The 19,247-nt window shown below is 33.5% G+C and overlaps 2 protein-coding genes across 3 annotated transcripts; one reads left to right on the forward strand and one right to left on the reverse strand.

The window, feature by feature from the left end:
- Positions 1-3,783: 3,783 nt before the first annotated feature.
- Positions 3,784-12,609, reverse strand: LOC105773664 (protein ROOT HAIR DEFECTIVE 3 homolog 2). Of its 2 annotated transcripts, none has more exons than XM_012595740.2 (22): positions 12,175-12,609; positions 11,491-11,557; positions 11,257-11,359; positions 10,732-10,802; positions 9,834-9,897; positions 9,685-9,750; positions 9,508-9,555; positions 9,333-9,395; positions 9,170-9,226; positions 8,752-8,910; positions 8,599-8,667; positions 8,422-8,513; positions 7,728-7,806; positions 6,935-7,100; positions 6,652-6,776; positions 5,790-6,052; positions 5,604-5,700; positions 5,328-5,501; positions 5,144-5,248; positions 4,934-5,028; positions 4,537-4,583; positions 3,784-4,244 (listed from the first exon to the last, which is right to left on the reverse strand). In XM_012595740.2, exons 1-22 carry the CDS (start codon positions 12,326-12,328, stop codon positions 4,150-4,152), a joined length of 2,259 nt encoding a protein of 752 aa, XP_012451194.1. In that variant the 5' UTR covers positions 12,329-12,609; the 3' UTR covers positions 3,784-4,149. The 2 variants fall into 2 exon arrangements, with proteins under 2 accessions (XP_012451194.1, XP_012451190.1); XM_012595736.2 differs by having other exon boundaries at positions 4,537-4,633; positions 12,175-12,605.
- Positions 12,610-15,125: 2,516 nt separating this feature from the next.
- Positions 15,126-17,011, forward strand: LOC105772033 (uncharacterized). Its single transcript, XM_012593383.1, has 4 exons — positions 15,126-15,726; positions 15,847-15,981; positions 16,417-16,609; positions 16,774-17,011. The coding sequence occupies exons 1-4, from the start codon at positions 15,126-15,128 to the stop codon at positions 17,009-17,011; spliced, it is 1,167 nt and encodes a 388-aa protein (XP_012448837.1).
- The last annotated feature ends 2,236 nt before the right edge of the window (positions 17,012-19,247 follow it).

A 19,247-nucleotide genomic window follows, 5' to 3' on the forward strand; every position in this document is an offset into this window, starting at 1 on the left:
GGAATTTCCAAGTGCCCTAGTATCATTTTACTAAAATTATGAAGGACTTAATAAGATTAATGAATTTAAGAATGTCTAGTGAGATGCAATAATTGCACATTTGTAAGTACGAAGGATTATTCCGTATGAATTGTTTTACTGTTTTCCCCTAATTGAACTATTAGGGGAGTTTTCTCTTTTTGTCTCTTATTGTTTTACTATTTTTGTGTTGGTCAGCTTTATTCCATATGAATTGTTTGAACATTCTATGTCTCTCACATTGAGCACAATGTGTTGTTTAAGTTTAAGGGGAGAGACATATGTTTTGCTTTAGGTTATTTTTAGAATTTTCATTTCTTTTTTTTTTTGTTATTTTCCAATGTTATTGTCTTGTTTCAAAAAAAAAAAAGACTCTCCTAGTTTTGGTTTGATGATGATAAACCATGCATCCGTATTTTGAGAATGAAATTTAGTTTTGCATGATTCAGAACTTATGTTATTTTTCTATGATTAATTGCCCTAACAATTAAGCAATGAGTTTGATCTAGTAGTTATTTTAGAGACGAATTACATGTGTGTGTAAATTGATTTGAAATGTGAACCTAGAATCTATCTAATATCTTCTTGAGGTGAAATACTAGGTGAAATTTAGTTGAATGAATGATTTATGCCAGCTTTGGATCATTTGAACCTTTGATGCTGACCATCTGAATGAATATCCCTAGTACTCATGATTTGAGCCTTTACAAATAATTTTCTTTGTGTATTCACCTATGTACTTAATTGTTTTGTTTACAGCCTGCCTGAAATTAAGTCTCAGTGCTTAACCTTTCTTAGTCTTATCTGGTTTTTTTTTTTTTTTACTTTGTTAATTTTTAGCATTTAGATTAGCTTTGAGTGCATTTTATAGTTTTTCGAGTTAATTATGTTTTGTTGATTTTTATCATTTTTAGAGTTAGTTCGAATTTAGTTGTTATTTTTCTCTTTACATTGCAAGTTTCAAATGAAGAATGGAAGGCTTGGAGTACAGAGTAAAAAGTAGTCAAGAGAAGTCTTCCACTCCACCAAATTTTAGTGTGGTGGAGCACAATATTCAATTCAAAATTTTAAAGTAGCAAGCAATCCGATCCATCATAATTTTGCGTCTGGTGGAGTGGAACAATTAAAACCCTAAAAATAAGGGGTAATGTGATTTAAGAGGAAAATGGGGAAAAAATGTAAGAGAATCAACTTGGAGGGTAAAAAACAATTCTCTCACACCAAGGAGAACCTCAAGGTTGTGAAGACGAGAAGAAAAAGAGATCCGGAGCAAATTATTTTTCCCTTTATATTATTATTATGATTACTTTTTATCAATACAAGTTTGTTTTGAATTTCTTTTTGTGATGTTTTCTTAAATAAACATGAACTAAACTCTCTTTTCTTGAAACGATAATGGGTCCTATTTCTTAGTAAAGTAATTATTTTCTCTTCAATTGTTTTAATTTGTGTTAATTATTTATTTAATCTTGTGCTTATTTAATCTACACGCTTGATCACTAGAATTGTCCATGGTGGCCTGGCCCAAAGGCCCGGCCGAATAGTGGGTGGATTTGAGAAAAAATATAGGCTCAAAAAATGGGCTTGGACAAAAAAATAATGTTCATTTTCTAAACGAGTCAGGCCTTGGATAAGTTTTTTTTGGCTCGAGCTCGGCTTGAATTTGCAAAAAAAAAAAATTTGTTGCTATTTTCTTTATTGTTTTGCCACTATTTTTATTGTTTTGCTATCATTTCTCTATTGTATTACTACTATTTGGTTGTTATTGTTTAGATATTTGTTTACTAAGTTGCACTTATTTTAGTGTTATTTAAATATATTTTTTTTTAACTTTTTTCTATTTGTTGGGAAACATTTATTTTAATGTTTTTAGTGATTTGATGTATTATATTTGTTAAATTTATTTTTACATAAAAAATTTTAATACGGGTGGACCAAGCTCAGATTTTAGCATTTTTATCTTGGTCGGGGTTAGATAAAATTTTAAGCCCACCTTTTTAGGCTCGAACCTAGAAAATGGGCCTAAATTTTTTTCTTGGCCTGACCTAGCCCAGCCCAGCCTATGGACAACTCTATTTATAACCAAGTTGCATTAATTTGATAATTTTGATTTGTCTTAGAAGAGAAAATTAAGATTTAGATATCGACTGAATAGATTAGGATTATCTTTAGTAACATCGGTGAACAACTTAATTTGCAGGTAGGATAGGAATATATCTGACGCCTTAAATCAATCTAGTAGATTTGTTCATAGTGACTTCACCCAACTTGCCTAGCATAAGAATATAGCTAATGGGGAAGGGGATTAACTTAGTTAGATACTGGAAGGATCTAGATAATGTCATTGAATCATGGGTTAGTAATTACATAGCTTGAACAATTGAATGAGATAATCGATCAATTGAAGCAAGTGAAGTTAGAGTTCCAAGATCATTAATTGATTGAGACTTAATTTTAGTAGTAATTAAAATTAATTTTATCGAGCTAAAGTAGATAAAATTGAATAGTTAATAATTATCATGTTAGAGTTTGATTCTCATGACAACAATATCTTCTTATTACTTCATAACAAATTTTCACACATTGTAATTCTTCAACTTAGAGACAATTTAAATTTAAAAGAACCAACTTATTATACTATTTTAAAAATTAGTATAAACACTTTTATATGTTACAACTTTATTTTGTTACTATCATTATATATATTAAATAAAATGCATTTACCTGCTTAATTACTGCATCTAGGGTGCCACAACTTATTTTTCCCAAATTAATAGTCTTTATTAAATTTTAAAATATAATATTTCTTTTTATATATATAACAGATATAATATTCCTTTTACTTCAAACATCCTTATTACATAGATTCATTTAGTTATTTCAGTTTTAACTATGTACAGATTATTTTTCTATATTAAATTACTCTTTTTTTTACCAAATACCATTTAAATATTCAAAATTCAACTTCCATATAAACCGTTAAAAATTTTGGCAATTAAACAAAAGTGTAAATAGAATAATTGTTTTAAATTTTGATACATATTAAAGATATTTGTAAATATTAAATCTCAACATATTAATGTAAATTTCAAAGCATTAAACACGCAATCAGTACATTAAAAAATTACAATTGTCCATTAAACCAACAAATTAGCATGTTTTGTATTTTAAATCTAAACGTGAATAATGTAACATATCTCTTTCATTTTGTCAAATTTTTAATACCCTGTTTTCTATTTTAAACCTAAACCTAAATATGCAAAATGTTTTTAAATTCTATCTAATCATTTGATTTTTATTTTTAATAATAGAGTGTATCAATTAAATATTGATCAACGTTTAATATATATATATTATATATATAATTTTAAACAAAACTATAGATTATAATATTTTATAAAACAAATATATAGATGAAGTTTTCTGTTTAATCTAGATAAAGTTGAACCTGCACCAATGACTGAGAAAACGCTTACCTCCTGTATTATCTTTTGTCTACTAGACATGTAGATGTTAGCGAATGCAGCCATATATATTCTTTTATAATTGGGAGAGGAATAAAGTTGGAAATGAACACCCAAGCCTGAGCCAAAATGTTGTTGCATCTTTTACTCTTTTTTGAACATTATCAAAACTAATTAAAAAAGATAAAAAGGTACAATACATTAATGTAAGTAAAATTAACAAGTCTATTCTATACACTTTTATTATTTTATATGTAATTAATTAATCTCTAAGGATTCGCATCCCATTATTTTCAGCCGCTTCAGAAGGAAAGATATGACTGATTAAATCTTTGAGAAAATGTAAAACAGAAAAACAACCGTCAACTTTTGTAGAACAGAGTGAAATCCTGCATCCTGGACTACTTTTCTGTCTCATCCCTTTTTTTTCATTTGAAAGAAAAATTTTTGGATGAGGGAGTAGCTTACCCTATTTTGGTATAAATTTTACATGAGATTACCTTTTTATCAAGAAAGTTCTGCTTCCGGAATTTTTGTACTTCCGCGTGTCGATACCAACATCAGATGTTGAAATGTTGGATGCTACAGATGACTCTGGAATTAGTTGGTTGGATTCGGATGACTTTAACTCTGAAAAACGAGTGAACATTGTTGCCTGGGGGGCTCATCAGTTTGATGCCCTTGAGCCTCTTCTGCAAGTCGCCTTAGAAGATTCATGATGGTGGGAAGAAACCTCGACGAGATAGAGATTTGCCCAGCCAGCTAGCAAGAAGCCAAACAAAGAATCTAGATCAGTTTCAAACAAGGTTATTCTGATTTAGGGCAACTAGACAATAGATCCTGAGAATCTTTGGTCTCATTGACTGAAGAATGGATCATTTTCAGAATTAAAAAAACTAAGCCATAGGTCCAGGCTTTCAATTCCAAGCAAAAAAACCTAGGATTTTGAATGAATACATGCCATGTGCAAATTCACATTTGAAACAGTAAATCACAAATCAAAACTACAAGAAAATTTGGCAAAGAGATGGTGCATTTTCTCTTCCATACTCACAGTGCCATGTTGAAACTGCCCTGGGATGTCCATCTGAACCCACATCACTTTTGAAAGTAAATACACAACAAATAGACCCATTAGATAGAGAGGATTCCTGTTTGCGAGAAGCATTATGAGCACAACAATTAACATGATAGTAGAAATTAAACCAGGAAAACCCATGCTAGTATTTTGAATTATGCTAGGAATCAGAGTTTAGATATATCCAAGCTAAACCTGAGATCTTGCCCTGTAGGTTCACCCACTGCCTTTGAGCATGGCAGTCCCCAAAGACTACTAACCCCAGCTCCTGCTAAAAGCCAGGGTCTTCATCCCTTTAACCCATCAAAAACAGAACTAAAATAGGAGGGGATAAGAAGAGATGAACCCTGGACTCTAGATTAGATTAAGTTACCTTAAAAGGAGCATAAATTCATTAAATCCAAGGACAACCATTGCCACAATTGCCCAGGGGGGAGGTAACCAGTTGTTACTTTGCTTGTAAGCCTCCTAAGAAAAAAACAAAATCATTAGAGATTGCACCTAGACAATGCCCTTGTTATGTCATCTTCCTCCAAAAGTAGCATAAGCCACAGCCAACCAACCAGAGCCTTAGATAACATACCTGCGCTGAAATAGCTTGAGTAACTGTATACTCAGTCTCTGCTTTAAACTGTCTCCACAATGACTTGCATTGAACTGGCGTGATCAGGATACTTTTTGGAGAAACCTGATGCATAAGTGACTTCTAAATGTGTAACTTCAGCTAGATAAAGTACATATCATATTATAAAATTAACCAACCGAACCATTACTTCCTCCCATGAACTAGAGGCAAGAGGGTCTGAAGTAGTAATACTTCTGTCCACTGAAGATACAGCAGTCACAGTTCCTTCCATAAGGGATGAAAACAGTATGTTTTCAATTTCACCTGGTTTCCCGTCCAATCGAATGGCAACCATAACAGACAACAAACTCAGAGACTGCAAATATAACAATAGTAAAAAGTCTCTCAGATCCTTGATGCAGCATGCAAAATGATGATAGACTGAAAGTAGCACTCATGACATAATCCAGAAAAATACCGCAGTACGAGCACCCTTAGTAATTGTCTTAATGTCTTCCTTTCCAGTCCAAACTCTTGGCATTGAATCATTGTCATGACTGAAGACAGCTGAGAACCTGATACAGGCAAGACAGCCATAAATATGACAGATTATTCTCATCAATACTGGCAATCTTAAGGAATATGAAAATTAAGGTTTTCCTGCCTATCCTTCATGCGGATCAGAACTTTTCCAGCTTCTTCTCTTGCTTTCTTCTCCACCACATTTCTCGCATAATCCTTCAAATCTTGCAGCATTTTCTCAACTGTCGATTGATCTAACTCAAAACTAGAAATGGCAGCTGAAAACTCTGATACGGCAATCCCAGTCTCACGTGTAAGAAGCTTTCTTATTGAAGCCCAGGTGTCTCTTCCGGCATTATCAAATAGAGACTCCACTGGTTCGGATAGTGATTGACCAAGTTGTTTCTGAATAACAATAAAATGTCAACTTTTTGCTTATTTGACTAAAACAATGGTGAACGGTAGAAGGAATGCCCAGTGATGAAAATGTCATAAAACATTCAAATGATAACTAAGATTACACTTTTACTCCTAATCTTAAGGCCTATTTCGCTTTTAGTCCTAAATATTTGAAATTTTCTGTTTCAGTCCTAAATGTTATGAAATCATAATAACACTGTTGTTAAATGTCAAATGGATTTGACAAGGGAAAGTTGAATGGAGTTAACAGTAAACAAGTAGCAAATCATGGCATGCCAATAGCTCATCAAATGTGGCCATTAAGACATAACTTCTTAAATAAAATAAATGAATGGTCAAAGTCAAAAAGTGAAAGATGGAATGCCATTATTTGCCTGATGCACCCTTAATGCCATGTCAGTTTTTGTTGCCTTCTTTGGAACTTGAGGACTAACGATGCTGAAAATTGAATACATTCAGGACTGGAATAGCAAAGTTCAAAAGTTAGGGATTGAAAGTGAAAATTTCACAAACATTTAGAACCAGAAGTGTGATTATTCCTATTTAAAGAAAAAAAAAGTATAATTAGCCCTAAATATAATTACCTCATAGCTAACCACCAATTCAGACAATTTTGCATCTTGAACAGATAATGCATGTGCATTAATATCACGGCAAAGTTTTTCCTTTACTTTAGAAGCATCCCAATTAGCCTGTTTGATGGCAGCATCTATAAGGAAAAAGTGAACTGTTAAAGCAGATAAACAAGTTGAACAAGAAACCAAAAGCTGTACTTCTGGAGACCATATTATTCTTATTATAGTAATTTAGGCTTGCTTTGTGTAATTCACTAGGGTACAAGTGAATGAAAAATTTCTATTACATTACCTGCATATCCTTGGTCAAATTCAAGCATACAAGACTCAGTACTTGTACAAATAGAAGCTGCAAATCCTTCTCCTATATTCAGCATCTGTTCCAATCTTGACTTGAAATCTTCAAGTGCTTTGAAGCGAAAATGTCCAAGCAGGTTAAGATATGCAGGATGCACAAACTGCTCAATTCAGAAGAGTACAACAATCAGCAGAGGTAAGTTTTTTTGCAATATCAAAAAACTCAGCAAGATTACTCATATGGCATAAAGTAAACCATTTGAAACCCTTACAGACACGAAAACAATCCTAAAGCTAATGAAGAAGCAACAACTGGAAAATTCTCACTCAATCTACCTTACACAGAATAGCCAGCAACATTATTATATTTAATCACTAATGCATATGAGGCCTTACAAGGCTTATATGTCAGAAGTTTAAAACATTAAATTTAACTGAAAATGCATGTCTAATAGGTCTTATAACTATTTAAGTTTTACAATACTTGGAACATGTATAAGGCCCTACAACCATCGTTATGTTTCAAACAGAAAACTGCTTATATTAGCTGGACATTGTTACACATCCATCCTCAATGATACTTTAAATTCACGATGAAAAAGGGACTAGGACTCCAGTTTCAATTCCCTAGATCAACATAACTTCAACCACCTCCATTAACAAACAAAATTAATTGGTGAAAGCCACAAACTGCTTGGAATAAAAAATTAAAAGTTTGAAAATGAACTAGATGCACAATCTACATTTTCAAACATAATAAAATCATGATGATGGTATGTAGTGCTTACATCTAAAGATTTTGATTCCAGTTGTTTCCGCTTTGCATTTCTTACACCATGATCGAAGTAGAATGTCTCTATGTCATATCTATCATGAAAGAAATTTGAAGTGTACAAGAAAGATTATGAACTGGAGGAAAAATAAAAGAAGTTCAATATGAATCATAAATTTATGAAATCATTAATTAAATATACAAATAAGAACCACCCATTGAAGTTTGTGGATTCAAGAAACCAAAGGCTAATAGCACAATGTGTACACAGAAAGTCATAGTCATTACGACAGATCTTTTCTCAAAGATTATCCTTTTCATACTGTTAAGTAGTTTATCCACATCTGTTAAGAATTGGGTTTTGTTTGGCCTTATATAAAAGTTGGGCCCCTCTATTATAATCAATTGGCTTTAGGTAGGATGCTTAAGAGGGTACCAAAGCCCAAGCTCTGTTATGTTGTTCCTCCTACCTAACCCTATGAGGTTGACAAAGGTTGTTAACGTGAAGACCTTGTGTGAGCTACATGTGAGGGGAGTGTTAAGTGGTGTTATCCGCATCTTTTAAGTATTGGGTTTCCTATGGTCTTATATTAAAGTTGAGCTCCTCCACTTGTAAACAATTGGTTTTAGGTTGGATGATTAACACATACAATTCAAAGCATCAAACAACAATACATGCCTCAACATATCAAAAATAGTTATAAACTTACCCTGAAAAGTAGGTTTCTAGGATAGAGCTCAGCCTTCTCCCAAAACCAGATACTGGTCCACATTGAACAGCTTCTTCCAATGCTAACCAATCCTACTCAAAATTTACTAGTGCCATTACTAAAATGGAGCATTCAATCAAGCAAAGTAAAACCTAAGAGAGAGAATTGCAAATGTACCTCATTAGAGGATAAGTGATGGAGTTTCTCATTTGCAATCTCTTCACAACGCACTGTGGCAACCATTACCTGACGAAAATGATGGAAAGACATTAATTATATGATAAGGAAAGAAACACTATTCAGATAGAAAGATAAGGATGAAGAGATAACCTTGTGAGCAGGAAGATCGAGATCCTTATTCTCTTTTATAACTCTCCATATCTGTTGTGCACTAAAAGAGAATCCGGCGGCAGGGACAACACCCTGTCTATCACCAGCAAGTCCTCCCGGAGAAATAGAATTGAAAAAGCGCTGCCTTAGTTGAGCAACCTGCATGAGAGAAATTTAAATGCTAGTTTAGCATCAAGGGCCAGGATTCTACTCACTCTCCCACCTCCCACCCCTCCCCTCCCCTCCTCTTCATGCCTTCTTCAGCGTACCAAAAGGATAAAAAAGGGATCATGATGCCCAAAACCAATTATTTGGTTAAACAAAGTAATATCAAAAGAGTTAAAAGCAGTCTCCAAAAGTCAATCATACCTAAAATTTTGAAGTATAATAAACTTCAGTAACAAGAGAGAGAGATTACCTGCTCTTTGAACAAATCCTCTTTTTCTTCAAAGCTTGATAAAGCAGTGACCTCCACCTTCATGTAAAAGTTCAAATGGTAACCAATGCTTATAATAACTATGAACAATATAGAAGTGAAATGCAAAGGTGATTAGGAAACAGGAAAATCGATATCTACTTACATTAAAGAATTCACTGAGGGGAGTATCTTTATGAGACTCAGGTTTACTAACTGCATTCCATATCTGCAGTAATACACACCAATTAAAATGTTGAAAAAAAAAGATAGAAAGACAAAGTGAGAGAGATCAAGTGGGTAGAAAGGAGGAAAATAGAGAAACCCATACGCAATGTTACCTTTTGAATATCTTCGCTCAGGATAGGCTCCAAATATTCAAGAGGGGTCTACATAAACAATCATAAGGGAAAAAAGAATATTTCAAAGGTTTTAGCAGAAAGAATCACAAATTAGTTTAGAAGAAAACGAAATGCACAAATTAGTTTAGAAGAAAACGAAATGACATTAATCCAGACCTTTGTTTTATCACGTACAACAAACAGCAGTGTTGTTTTCCGGGGGCTGAATAACCGCATCATAACCTAGATTAAAACAGCAACAAGACTATCAAGCACAATATAAAGCAGAAATCCAGACAACAACAGGATTAAGTACACACTAGTACCTGAAAAACTGTTTTCAGAAGTGGTTTGTTGGCAGCCTGCTCCCGACCAATATCATGACACCACCTATATCAATATCCAATATCTGCTTAATATCTAGCTTTATTTCTTGGATCCTCTCCCAAAAAAAAAAAGGTGTCATCAGATCCTCATAAAAGCCAAACGCCCTAACCCACACCTTACCATTGAAATGCACCAAAAGGATATTAAAGAATGGATGAAAACTATGATTAATTTTAGAAATTGTACTATATTCCTAATGTTTCTAAAGATTACATATTATAACATTATTTATTTTTAGTTCTAGTTTATTTGAGATCAAAACTAGAAAAGGAAAAATAACACCCCCACCAGAGCCATTAGAGAGGAATGGAGGCAACAGGCATTCATCTCTACTGCTAGAATTTGGGCAACTCACTCTGGCCAATCAATTTATGTTTGGGTACGCATGATGTTGAAAATTTTACGCTTCACACATCCTTGGAGAAAGTTTTTAAAAGGTCCATGTTTTGTTCATCCAGTATACACTATTCAAATACCAATGAATCCAAAACAAAATAAAATGCAAAGACAGGCTAAAAGGATATGTAGTGTTCTAATAAAATCCTGAAACAAGAACAGTACGACTGTTTCACTTTTGAGACAACAGACCCTTTATTCTTTTCACTCAGGCTAAAAGGATATGTAGTGTTCTAATAAAATCCTGAAACAAAAGCAGTACGACTGACTGTTTCACTTTTGAGACAACAGGCCCTTTATTCTTTTCACTCACTAGAATGTCCAATGCTGGTTCATTGCAAAAATTTCTCCAGGTTACATAGTTTGAGTGCTGTAAGCTCCAATAAAATGCACATAAGCATCAAATGCATGAGGCAATAAAGGTTCTATTTAGATAATTACATGTTTATTAGCACAATATCAGCAATGGCCAAAGCAAAAAGGGCACTTTGTTTCTCAAATGTAGTGTCATCCTGGAAATGGGGGAAAAAAATCAGTGAACAAATAGTAACAAAAAAATGCGACTGATGAAACAGAATGAACAAAACTATTATTTAATTGGCATTTTTTAAGTAACCATTCATATATTGAGGTGTCCACTATAAAACCAGAACACCAATATGCTTCCACGTCAGTCTGTATTCATGTGTGTTGGTTTCCACGCACAGCAAATGGAAATTGAGATTTACATTCAGTTAACCCCCCAAGCCAGTATAGATGTAGACAAACATATATTGCCAAAACAAAACAAACTCTGAGGAAATTTAACTCCATCAATTTGATACAAACTTCATTGTTACTGAGAGCCTTCTCCATCCCACCATCCTCCCCCCCCCCCCAAAAAAAAAAAAAACAAAAAAAAGATGAAACAACTTTAAAGCCTTTTTTATCTTCAACAACCAAAATTATTTTAAAAAGGCTAGTTACCTCGCCTCTTTCTCTTCCATCAGTACCTTCCAAATCCATAGCAACCGTGAAAGGATCTATGCCAACACAGTTTGCAATCCAAATACCCTTGGTAGTTTGACTCCTGCAATGAAATTATGTCTGTTAGCATATAGTGAAAAAAAAGAAGCAGAAAATGTACATAAGAGAGAAATAAGACAAATGTAATATTTATTCCTTTTGAAGCCATAAAATATGAAAATTTAAAGAACAAACCTTCCTCTGAATGCATCCATCTCCCTAAAATTTGTCTGGAAAAGATGATTTAACAGGGTGCTCTTCCCTGTCAAATAAAGATAAAGCCTTTAGTCTACAAGACATATAGATAGCGAAAGAGTTAAAACAACATGCTGGCGTGTCCCCTATAAACCATGTGCCTATGGGATTAGTAATGAAACTAAACTTAAGAGAAAAATCAAGAATCTAACAGTCATGCATAAAAAAATTATAAAGCAAGGATTAATGGTAATCACTACATTAATATTCAAGCATTAGCCATTCAAAACATTCAGCTGAAATTTTCTTATAAAATCCACTAAATTTCACTTGTCTAAATTACACATCATGAGAAAGTCGCGGCACGAAAATTTTGAATGAAAAGATTCTCTCACAGAGATTATAAAGCCGAATTCAAACACAGTCAATCAGCTTCACTCAAAATTTAGTATCAATTTAGAGAGAACCCAGTATAGTAGAGAAACTCGATATGCTCGCCTAAATTAAGTGATCGATTAACTGAAAATTTAACTAAAATAAATGTTCAAAAATATATTATTTTACTAGAATTTAAATAATAACTAATCCAAGAAACTTCAAAGATCTAAAAATCGGCATGCAGGAATCAGAGAAACAAAACGAAAAAAGGAAGCGAAGGTTGAAAGGAACGGAAACGAGACGCACCGCTACTTTGGGGGCCCATGATAGCTAAGACGGCATAAGAGAGGCCACAGTTAGTGAGCTTAGTGGTCCGAATGAAGTTGTCGAGTCCAACTACATTGAACTCTCCTTCACCATCTATCAATTGAGTGGAGCAACAGTGGTCTATTTCCGCCATCCGCGAAACCGGATCAAGGATTCCCCCAAAAAAATCAAAGATAGGTCTCTAAACAAAGAGTGAAAGGAAGCAAATTAGGTCTACATTCTCCTTAATTTATTTTATTAAACACAGAGATATATCGAAGGAAAATGGGTAGAAAAGGTGATGCGTAGAGTTGATGGATCCAAAGACAAACAGTCGCCTTGTCTGTGACCAGAGACTACAGTCCCTCGGTTTGCGATAATTTCTTTGTTTTTCTTTTCTTAACCTTTTGCAATTATGGAAATCTTTTTTGAATAATTATCACTCTAATAATGGAAATCTTAATTGGGTTTCGTTTTGGTGTAATTTGGATTGAAGATTTCGGTCAATCTAATATAGACCGGAAAATTACAACATATTTAAAGTATAGTAGTATTTTTTTTTAAAGAAAAAATACGTATTACAATAAGCTAAACTAAGCCAAAAGCATTGCTATTAATATCAGATTCCAATAAATGTAAGAGATCCCGGAACCTCCTCGAATACTTGAACGTTATGGTCCTTATCAAAGATCATTTTAGTTAGCGAATCCACAACTCTATCCTCCTCTCTTAGAACATGCCTAGTTCTCCAATATTCGATCGAATGAAGTATTTGAAGAATCCTCCTCATCGAGGCTGAAGACGAATTTATTGGCAGACTTTCTTGATTGATTTTGACCACTTCTAAGTTATTAGATTGAATAAACAGTCTATCCAAACCCCGTTTTTGTACAAGAGTAAGCCATCTAAAATCTCCCAAAGCTCTGCTTCAAACACTGAACAAACCTCAAACAATGATTATAACCCAAGATCCACTCGCCATTTAGTTTCTGCAACACCCCCGATAGAAGCTATGTTAGAAACCAAATTAACCACCCTATTAGTATTCAAAAAGCAACAATTACCTGACAATGGTAGATGTGACTCAATTCTTTGCGACTAATTGAGGTTTTCTTGTACACCAAGATATATTGTTTTGCCCAACTAATTGATGATTTAACTATTACAAAGGTGTACCAAGATAGACTCTAGAAGATGAATAAATTTCTATTTTTCTAGATTCGTCAAACAAGCAACCCAAAAAGAGTGGCCCAACTAACCCCCCGCATTAGATAAACATAAGTTATCGTTTAAATTATATTCCAACCATTCAGCTAAGTTTTTGGAGAAAAACCTAGAATGTTGGCCAAAAGGCACAACCTGAAGTCGGTGCAACTGGACATAGTGGCGAATTTGGGGGGGGGGTTAGATACTAAGTAATAGACATATTTCTTATTATTCCTAAATGCAAACTGTGAAATCAGTAAACACGAAACGTATCTATGGTTATTATGTTAAGGTACTCGATATTATTAAGATTTGTACAGAGATGGAAATTAATAAATATAGTGAGGTAATGAGAATGTATTTCAAAAATAAACATAAACACGATACGCTCAAAAGGAAGCATCAATTACTTGTGTATATGTCTCTTCCTGAAGTTTGAGGAAGTTATAGCTTAGTGAATGGAGAATATAGGTAAGGTCTCAAAGGCACTGAAGAGAAGGAAATGGTCTTAGAGAAAGGTATGGTAACGAACGTGAATAAAGAAATGGAAGTAGAGGTAGCTTTTGTTAGAAACTTGATGAAGAATAAGAGCAACAAGATGGTTCTTGAAATATTAAATACGGCGTGAAAGTATGATTCAGGTAAATGGTGTTTGCCCCACTAAGTTCCATTGAACTTATCTTTGCGTGTTATGTTTTAAGTGGGTTTAGGGGTCTTTGCCTGGAAGGATAATGCCAGGGCTACGCCAAAGAAGTGGGTTTAGTCTCTTAATATTTGAAAACTTTGCCCCCCTTAAATTGTTGTTTGGCCCTCCTTTCCAACTTTGAACATTAAAAAAATCTTTATTTTTTATTTTATCCATATAATATATTTTAACTTTAAATATTTATATAATATATTATTGTAATCAACGTTAATATAACATTAAATGTAATATTGATATATTTCTAACTTTCTTTTTTAGATGATAGTTTTTAATATAATATTAAATGTGAATTTAGGTTAAAATTCAATTTGTTAACTAGTGAAAAAGCAGTCTCTTTTCCTATTGCTATTAACAAATATTGTCATCAACGTTTGTCCTTCAAACGCGACTTTGAGTTCATCTTCTAAGGTTTTTCTTTTCATCTTTTTGTAATTTTACAATTGTTTTTATTGTGTTTTAAAGTTTATAGTTTAATTTTATTTTATAGCTATTATTTGTTTTTATCTTTTAAGATATTGTAGTTATGAAGTCAAAAACAATTGATTCGTTTTTTAAAAAGAAAAGTACAAAGACTACACAATCACCTTCAGAAGCGTCACAAATTGAGGTACCACCTTCATCGTTTGTTTCTTTAAACTTTGATGCTCGTCCTTCTAAAATTCCTAGAGTTGAAGATGAGGCACTTGATTTGTCTAACTTAGAACGTGAACCTGGGTTACGTAAGCAAATATATGAGTATCCAGTTAATATGCGTGATGAAATTCGAAGAGCTTATATTAAGGCTGGACCATATCAACCTATTCTTTCAGAATATCCTGCTTTCAATTCAAAAAAGAATCCTCGTTATTTTCAAGCATCATGGTTTAAACAATTTTCCTAGTTAGAATATTCACCTTCTAAAGATGCAGTATTTTGTTTGCCTTGTTTTCTTTTTAATAGCAATCCAAGTAGTCGTTTTAGATCAACTTCATTTACTCATAATGGCTTTAGTAATTAGAAAAAGGTACACGATGGACGCAATTGTGCTTTTTTGATACATATGGAAAAAGATCTGAATTCACTGCATAACAATGCACAACGAGCTTATGTAGATTTAATGAATTATGCTCAACATATTGAAGTATCACTTCATAGACAAACTACACAACAAATTTTGGCTAATCGTCTACGTCTAAAAACTAGTATAGATGTTGTTCGATGGTTGTCATTTCAAGGGTGTGCTTTTAAAGGTCATGATGAAAGCTCGAGATCAAAAAATCGTGGGAACTTTCTTGAATTGTTATTACTATTAGCATCATATGATGAGAAAGTTGAAGATATTTTGAAAAGTGCTCTACAAAATGCTAGTTATACTTCTTCAACAATACAAAAAGAGATATTGCAAATTCATGCCAATAGAGTTCGTAATGTAATTCGTGAAGAAATTGGTGACAGAAAGTTCAGCATTATTGTGGATGAAGCGAGAGACGAGTCAAAAAAAGAGCAAATGACAATTATTTTGAGATTTATTGATAAACAAGGACAGGTAAAAGAACGATTTTTTGATATAGTCCATGTTAAAGATACTGCATCATTGACTTTGAAAAATGTGATTTTTAATGTTCTCTTGCAACATAGTTTTGACATACAAAATATCCGAGGTCAAGGCTATGATGGAACAAGCAATATGTGTGGGGAATTTAATGGCTTGCAAGCTTTGATTTTGAATGATTGTCGATATGCTTATCATGTTCACTGTTTTGCTCATCGTCTTTAATTAGCATTGGTTGCAGCAGCTAGAGAAGTGGTTGAAGTGCATCAATTCTTTAAAGACTTGTCTGATATTGTTAATAGTGCTTCGGCTTCTTCCAAACGACACGATGAATTACAAAAAGCCCAAGCAGCTGAAATAACTCGTTTGGTATCCATCAATGAGTGAGCAACTGGAACAAGAATAAATCAGATTGGCACTTTACAACATCCTGGTGAGACTCAATGGAGTTCCCATTTAAATTCAGTTACTAGTTTACTGAAGATGTACAATGCTACTAGCACAGTTCTTGAAAATCTAAAAAATACCACTTCTAACTATTCTCAGCGAGGAAATGCTCATAACGCATATAATAGATTAAGATCTTTTGAGTTATATTTAATTTTGCATATGATGAATGAAGTTTTAGGGATTAAGATCCTTTGTCAAGCTCTGCAACGTCGTTCTCAAGATATATTAAATGCCATAAGTTTAGTTTTGACAACGAAATATTTAATTCAAAAATTGAGAAATGATGGATGGAATGAATTGTTGAAAAATGTGATATCTTTTTGTGAAACTTGGGAGTTGGATTTTCCAGATATGAATGCTCAATACATTGTGGGTCGTAGTCGCAACAAGAAGGAAGATGTTATAGTGGAGCATCATTATCAAGTGGATATATTTTTTGCTACAATAGATACTCAGTTGCAAGAATTGAAGAGCAGGTTTAACGAAAATGTTGTCGAGCTTCTCACTCTTACTACAGCTTTAGATCCCAAGGAGTTTTTCAAGTTATTTGATATGATAAAATTTACATTCTTGTAAACAAGTTCTATCTAGAAGATTTTTCTCAACAAGAGAAAGAACGTCTCCCATATGAGTTGAAGCATTATGAACTTGATGTATGTAAGCATCCTTATTTGAGAAAAATATTAACACTTTCTAAACTTTGCAGAAGCTTAGTTGAAAGTGGAAAGTCAGTCATGTACCCACTTGTTGACAGATTGATTCGTCTTATATTGACTCTTCCAGTTTCAACGGCATCCTCAGAACATACTTTTTCTGCTATGAAGATTGTGAAAACTCGACTTCGTAGCAAGATGGAAGATGATTTTTTAAGAAGTTCTTTGGTTGTGTACATTGAGAAAGAAATTGTAGAAAAATTTGATATAAACGAAATAATTTTTCTTTAATGAGGTTAAGGATCGAATAGTGCAATTCAAATAAATTTTAAGATTTCTTTCTAGTTTATTTTTACTTATTAAATTATTTTCTTTAATTAATTTTTATATTTAAAATTATTATTTTTCATTATCTCGACTCCCTCTTAAAATTTCCTGGCTTTGCCCCTGACTGGACAATCTCTAAGCACATGTAAAGTATCTTCCTTCCCATGTCGATAGAACAAACAAGAGCAATCGTGACCAATTCCCCTCCTTACTCTTTCATCATTAGTAAAAAGCCTTTGTTTAAAAGCAAGCCAAAAAAAAGAAACGAACTCGTTGCGGCCCTTGATACTTTCAAACGATTTTCTAATGCCTTTCTTTGGGATACTAAAATCTCTCCCTAATAGTCCAATACACACTCTTTATTGAAAACGATCTCATCGAATTGTTTGGCCACACTAAGCGATCTAACCCTACATCTGGATGAGGCGGAGGAATACTTACAATTCTTTTAATGCAATATTTTGAAAGCTATACTCTGAAAAGGTCAATTTTCTACGATCCCTCTACTATTCTCATTTCACTAAGCTGACAATCAAACATAATATTTTCACAGGAAGTTATTTGTTTAATCGATGGCCCTAAATGAGGAATCTAGGAGTCTTTCCAACACCAAATAGATCTACCATTCCCCATTGACCAAATAATATTCTCAAGAAGTAAAGACCATACCTTAGTAAAATCCCTCCAAAGAAAGAGCATCTCCCTCGCACGATATTCTCCAACAATCTCACTTTCATATCGTATTTAAATCTAAGAACACGAACCCATAAAGTTTAATCTTTTGTTAGTAGTGCAAACCCTATCTTCATTAGAAAGGCCTTATTTTGGTCACCTAAATGGTGAATGCCGAGACTTCCACAAAAGCGTAGCTGGCATATAGACTCCCAATTAACTAAGGCCATCTTCTTCGAACCATTGGAAGATCCCCAAATAAAGTTCTTAACAATGCACTCAATCTCCTCACAGATACTGTAACACCCCAAATGCAGTCCGATGAATCGAACTAGAATCTTTTGTGCTACCACACAAATACAATGTACTTAAGCCTAATTATTCAAATTACAAGCGATTCCAGCTACTAAATTTCAATCTTTTTAATAAAATAAAAAAGTGTAAACAATGAGGAAATTCAAATAGTACACATAGAGAATTTAATTGCAATTAGAATTGAAGTGATGCCCTAGTCTACATAGTTATTCCCCTCGATTGAAATTTCCATAATTATCAGCTCAGACTCGATTTCGCCATCAAGCTCGCTCTGTATACATAATAGCCCAATATGCCACTTCTTTGGTGTAGCCCTGGCATTATCCTTCCAGGCAAAGACCCTTAAACCCACTTAAAACATAACACGCAAAGATAAGTTCAATGAAACTTAGTTAGGCAAACATCATTTACCTGAATCATACTTGCACGCAACATTTAATATTTGAAGAACCATCTTGTTGCTCTTATTCTTCATCGAGTTTCTAACAAAAGCTACATCTACTTCCACTTTTTTATTCACGTTCGTTACCATACCTTACTCTAAGACCATTTCCTTCTCTTTAGTGCCTTTGAGACCTTACCTACATTCTCCATTCACTACGCTATAACTTCCTCAAACTTCAGGAAGAGACCCATACACAGGTAATCGATGCTTCATTTCGAGCGTATCATGTTTACGTTCATTCTCGAAATACATTCTCATTACCTCACTATATCTCTTAATTTCCATCTCTGTACAAATCTTAATCATATCGAGTACCTTACCTTAATACCCATAAATACGTTTCGTGCATACTGATCTCACTGTTTGCATTTAGGAATAATAAGAAATACGTCTATTACTTAGTATAGAGTTCACCACAAAGAGCATCCTTCATGGTTAAATTCTTGGGAGTCTTTCTAGAACACACCACAGGTGTAGCCCATTCTGTGTATATCATGAAAATTTCTCTATAGTACACTCACCGCTAGACAAGTCAACAAGTACACGAAGCTTAAGTCACTGGAGGAACAACACTAAACGGCTCTCGATTTTCCCTTAAAACATATCAGATAAATTAGGTAACATAAAATACAGATTTTTGCACCACAATCTCGAAATTCCAAAATCCCCAAACACCCAACGAACAATTTAATTAAAAGAATAGAAGCAAATGAACGAAACCTTACCTTCACAAATTGAGAACAAAGCAATAGGACCAAGAACAGCTTG

Source organism: Gossypium raimondii, chromosome 6 (genome assembly GCF_025698545.1).
Source record: "Gossypium raimondii isolate GPD5lz chromosome 6, ASM2569854v1, whole genome shotgun sequence".
Lineage (NCBI taxonomy): Eukaryota > Viridiplantae > Streptophyta > Magnoliopsida > Malvales > Malvaceae > Gossypium > Gossypium raimondii.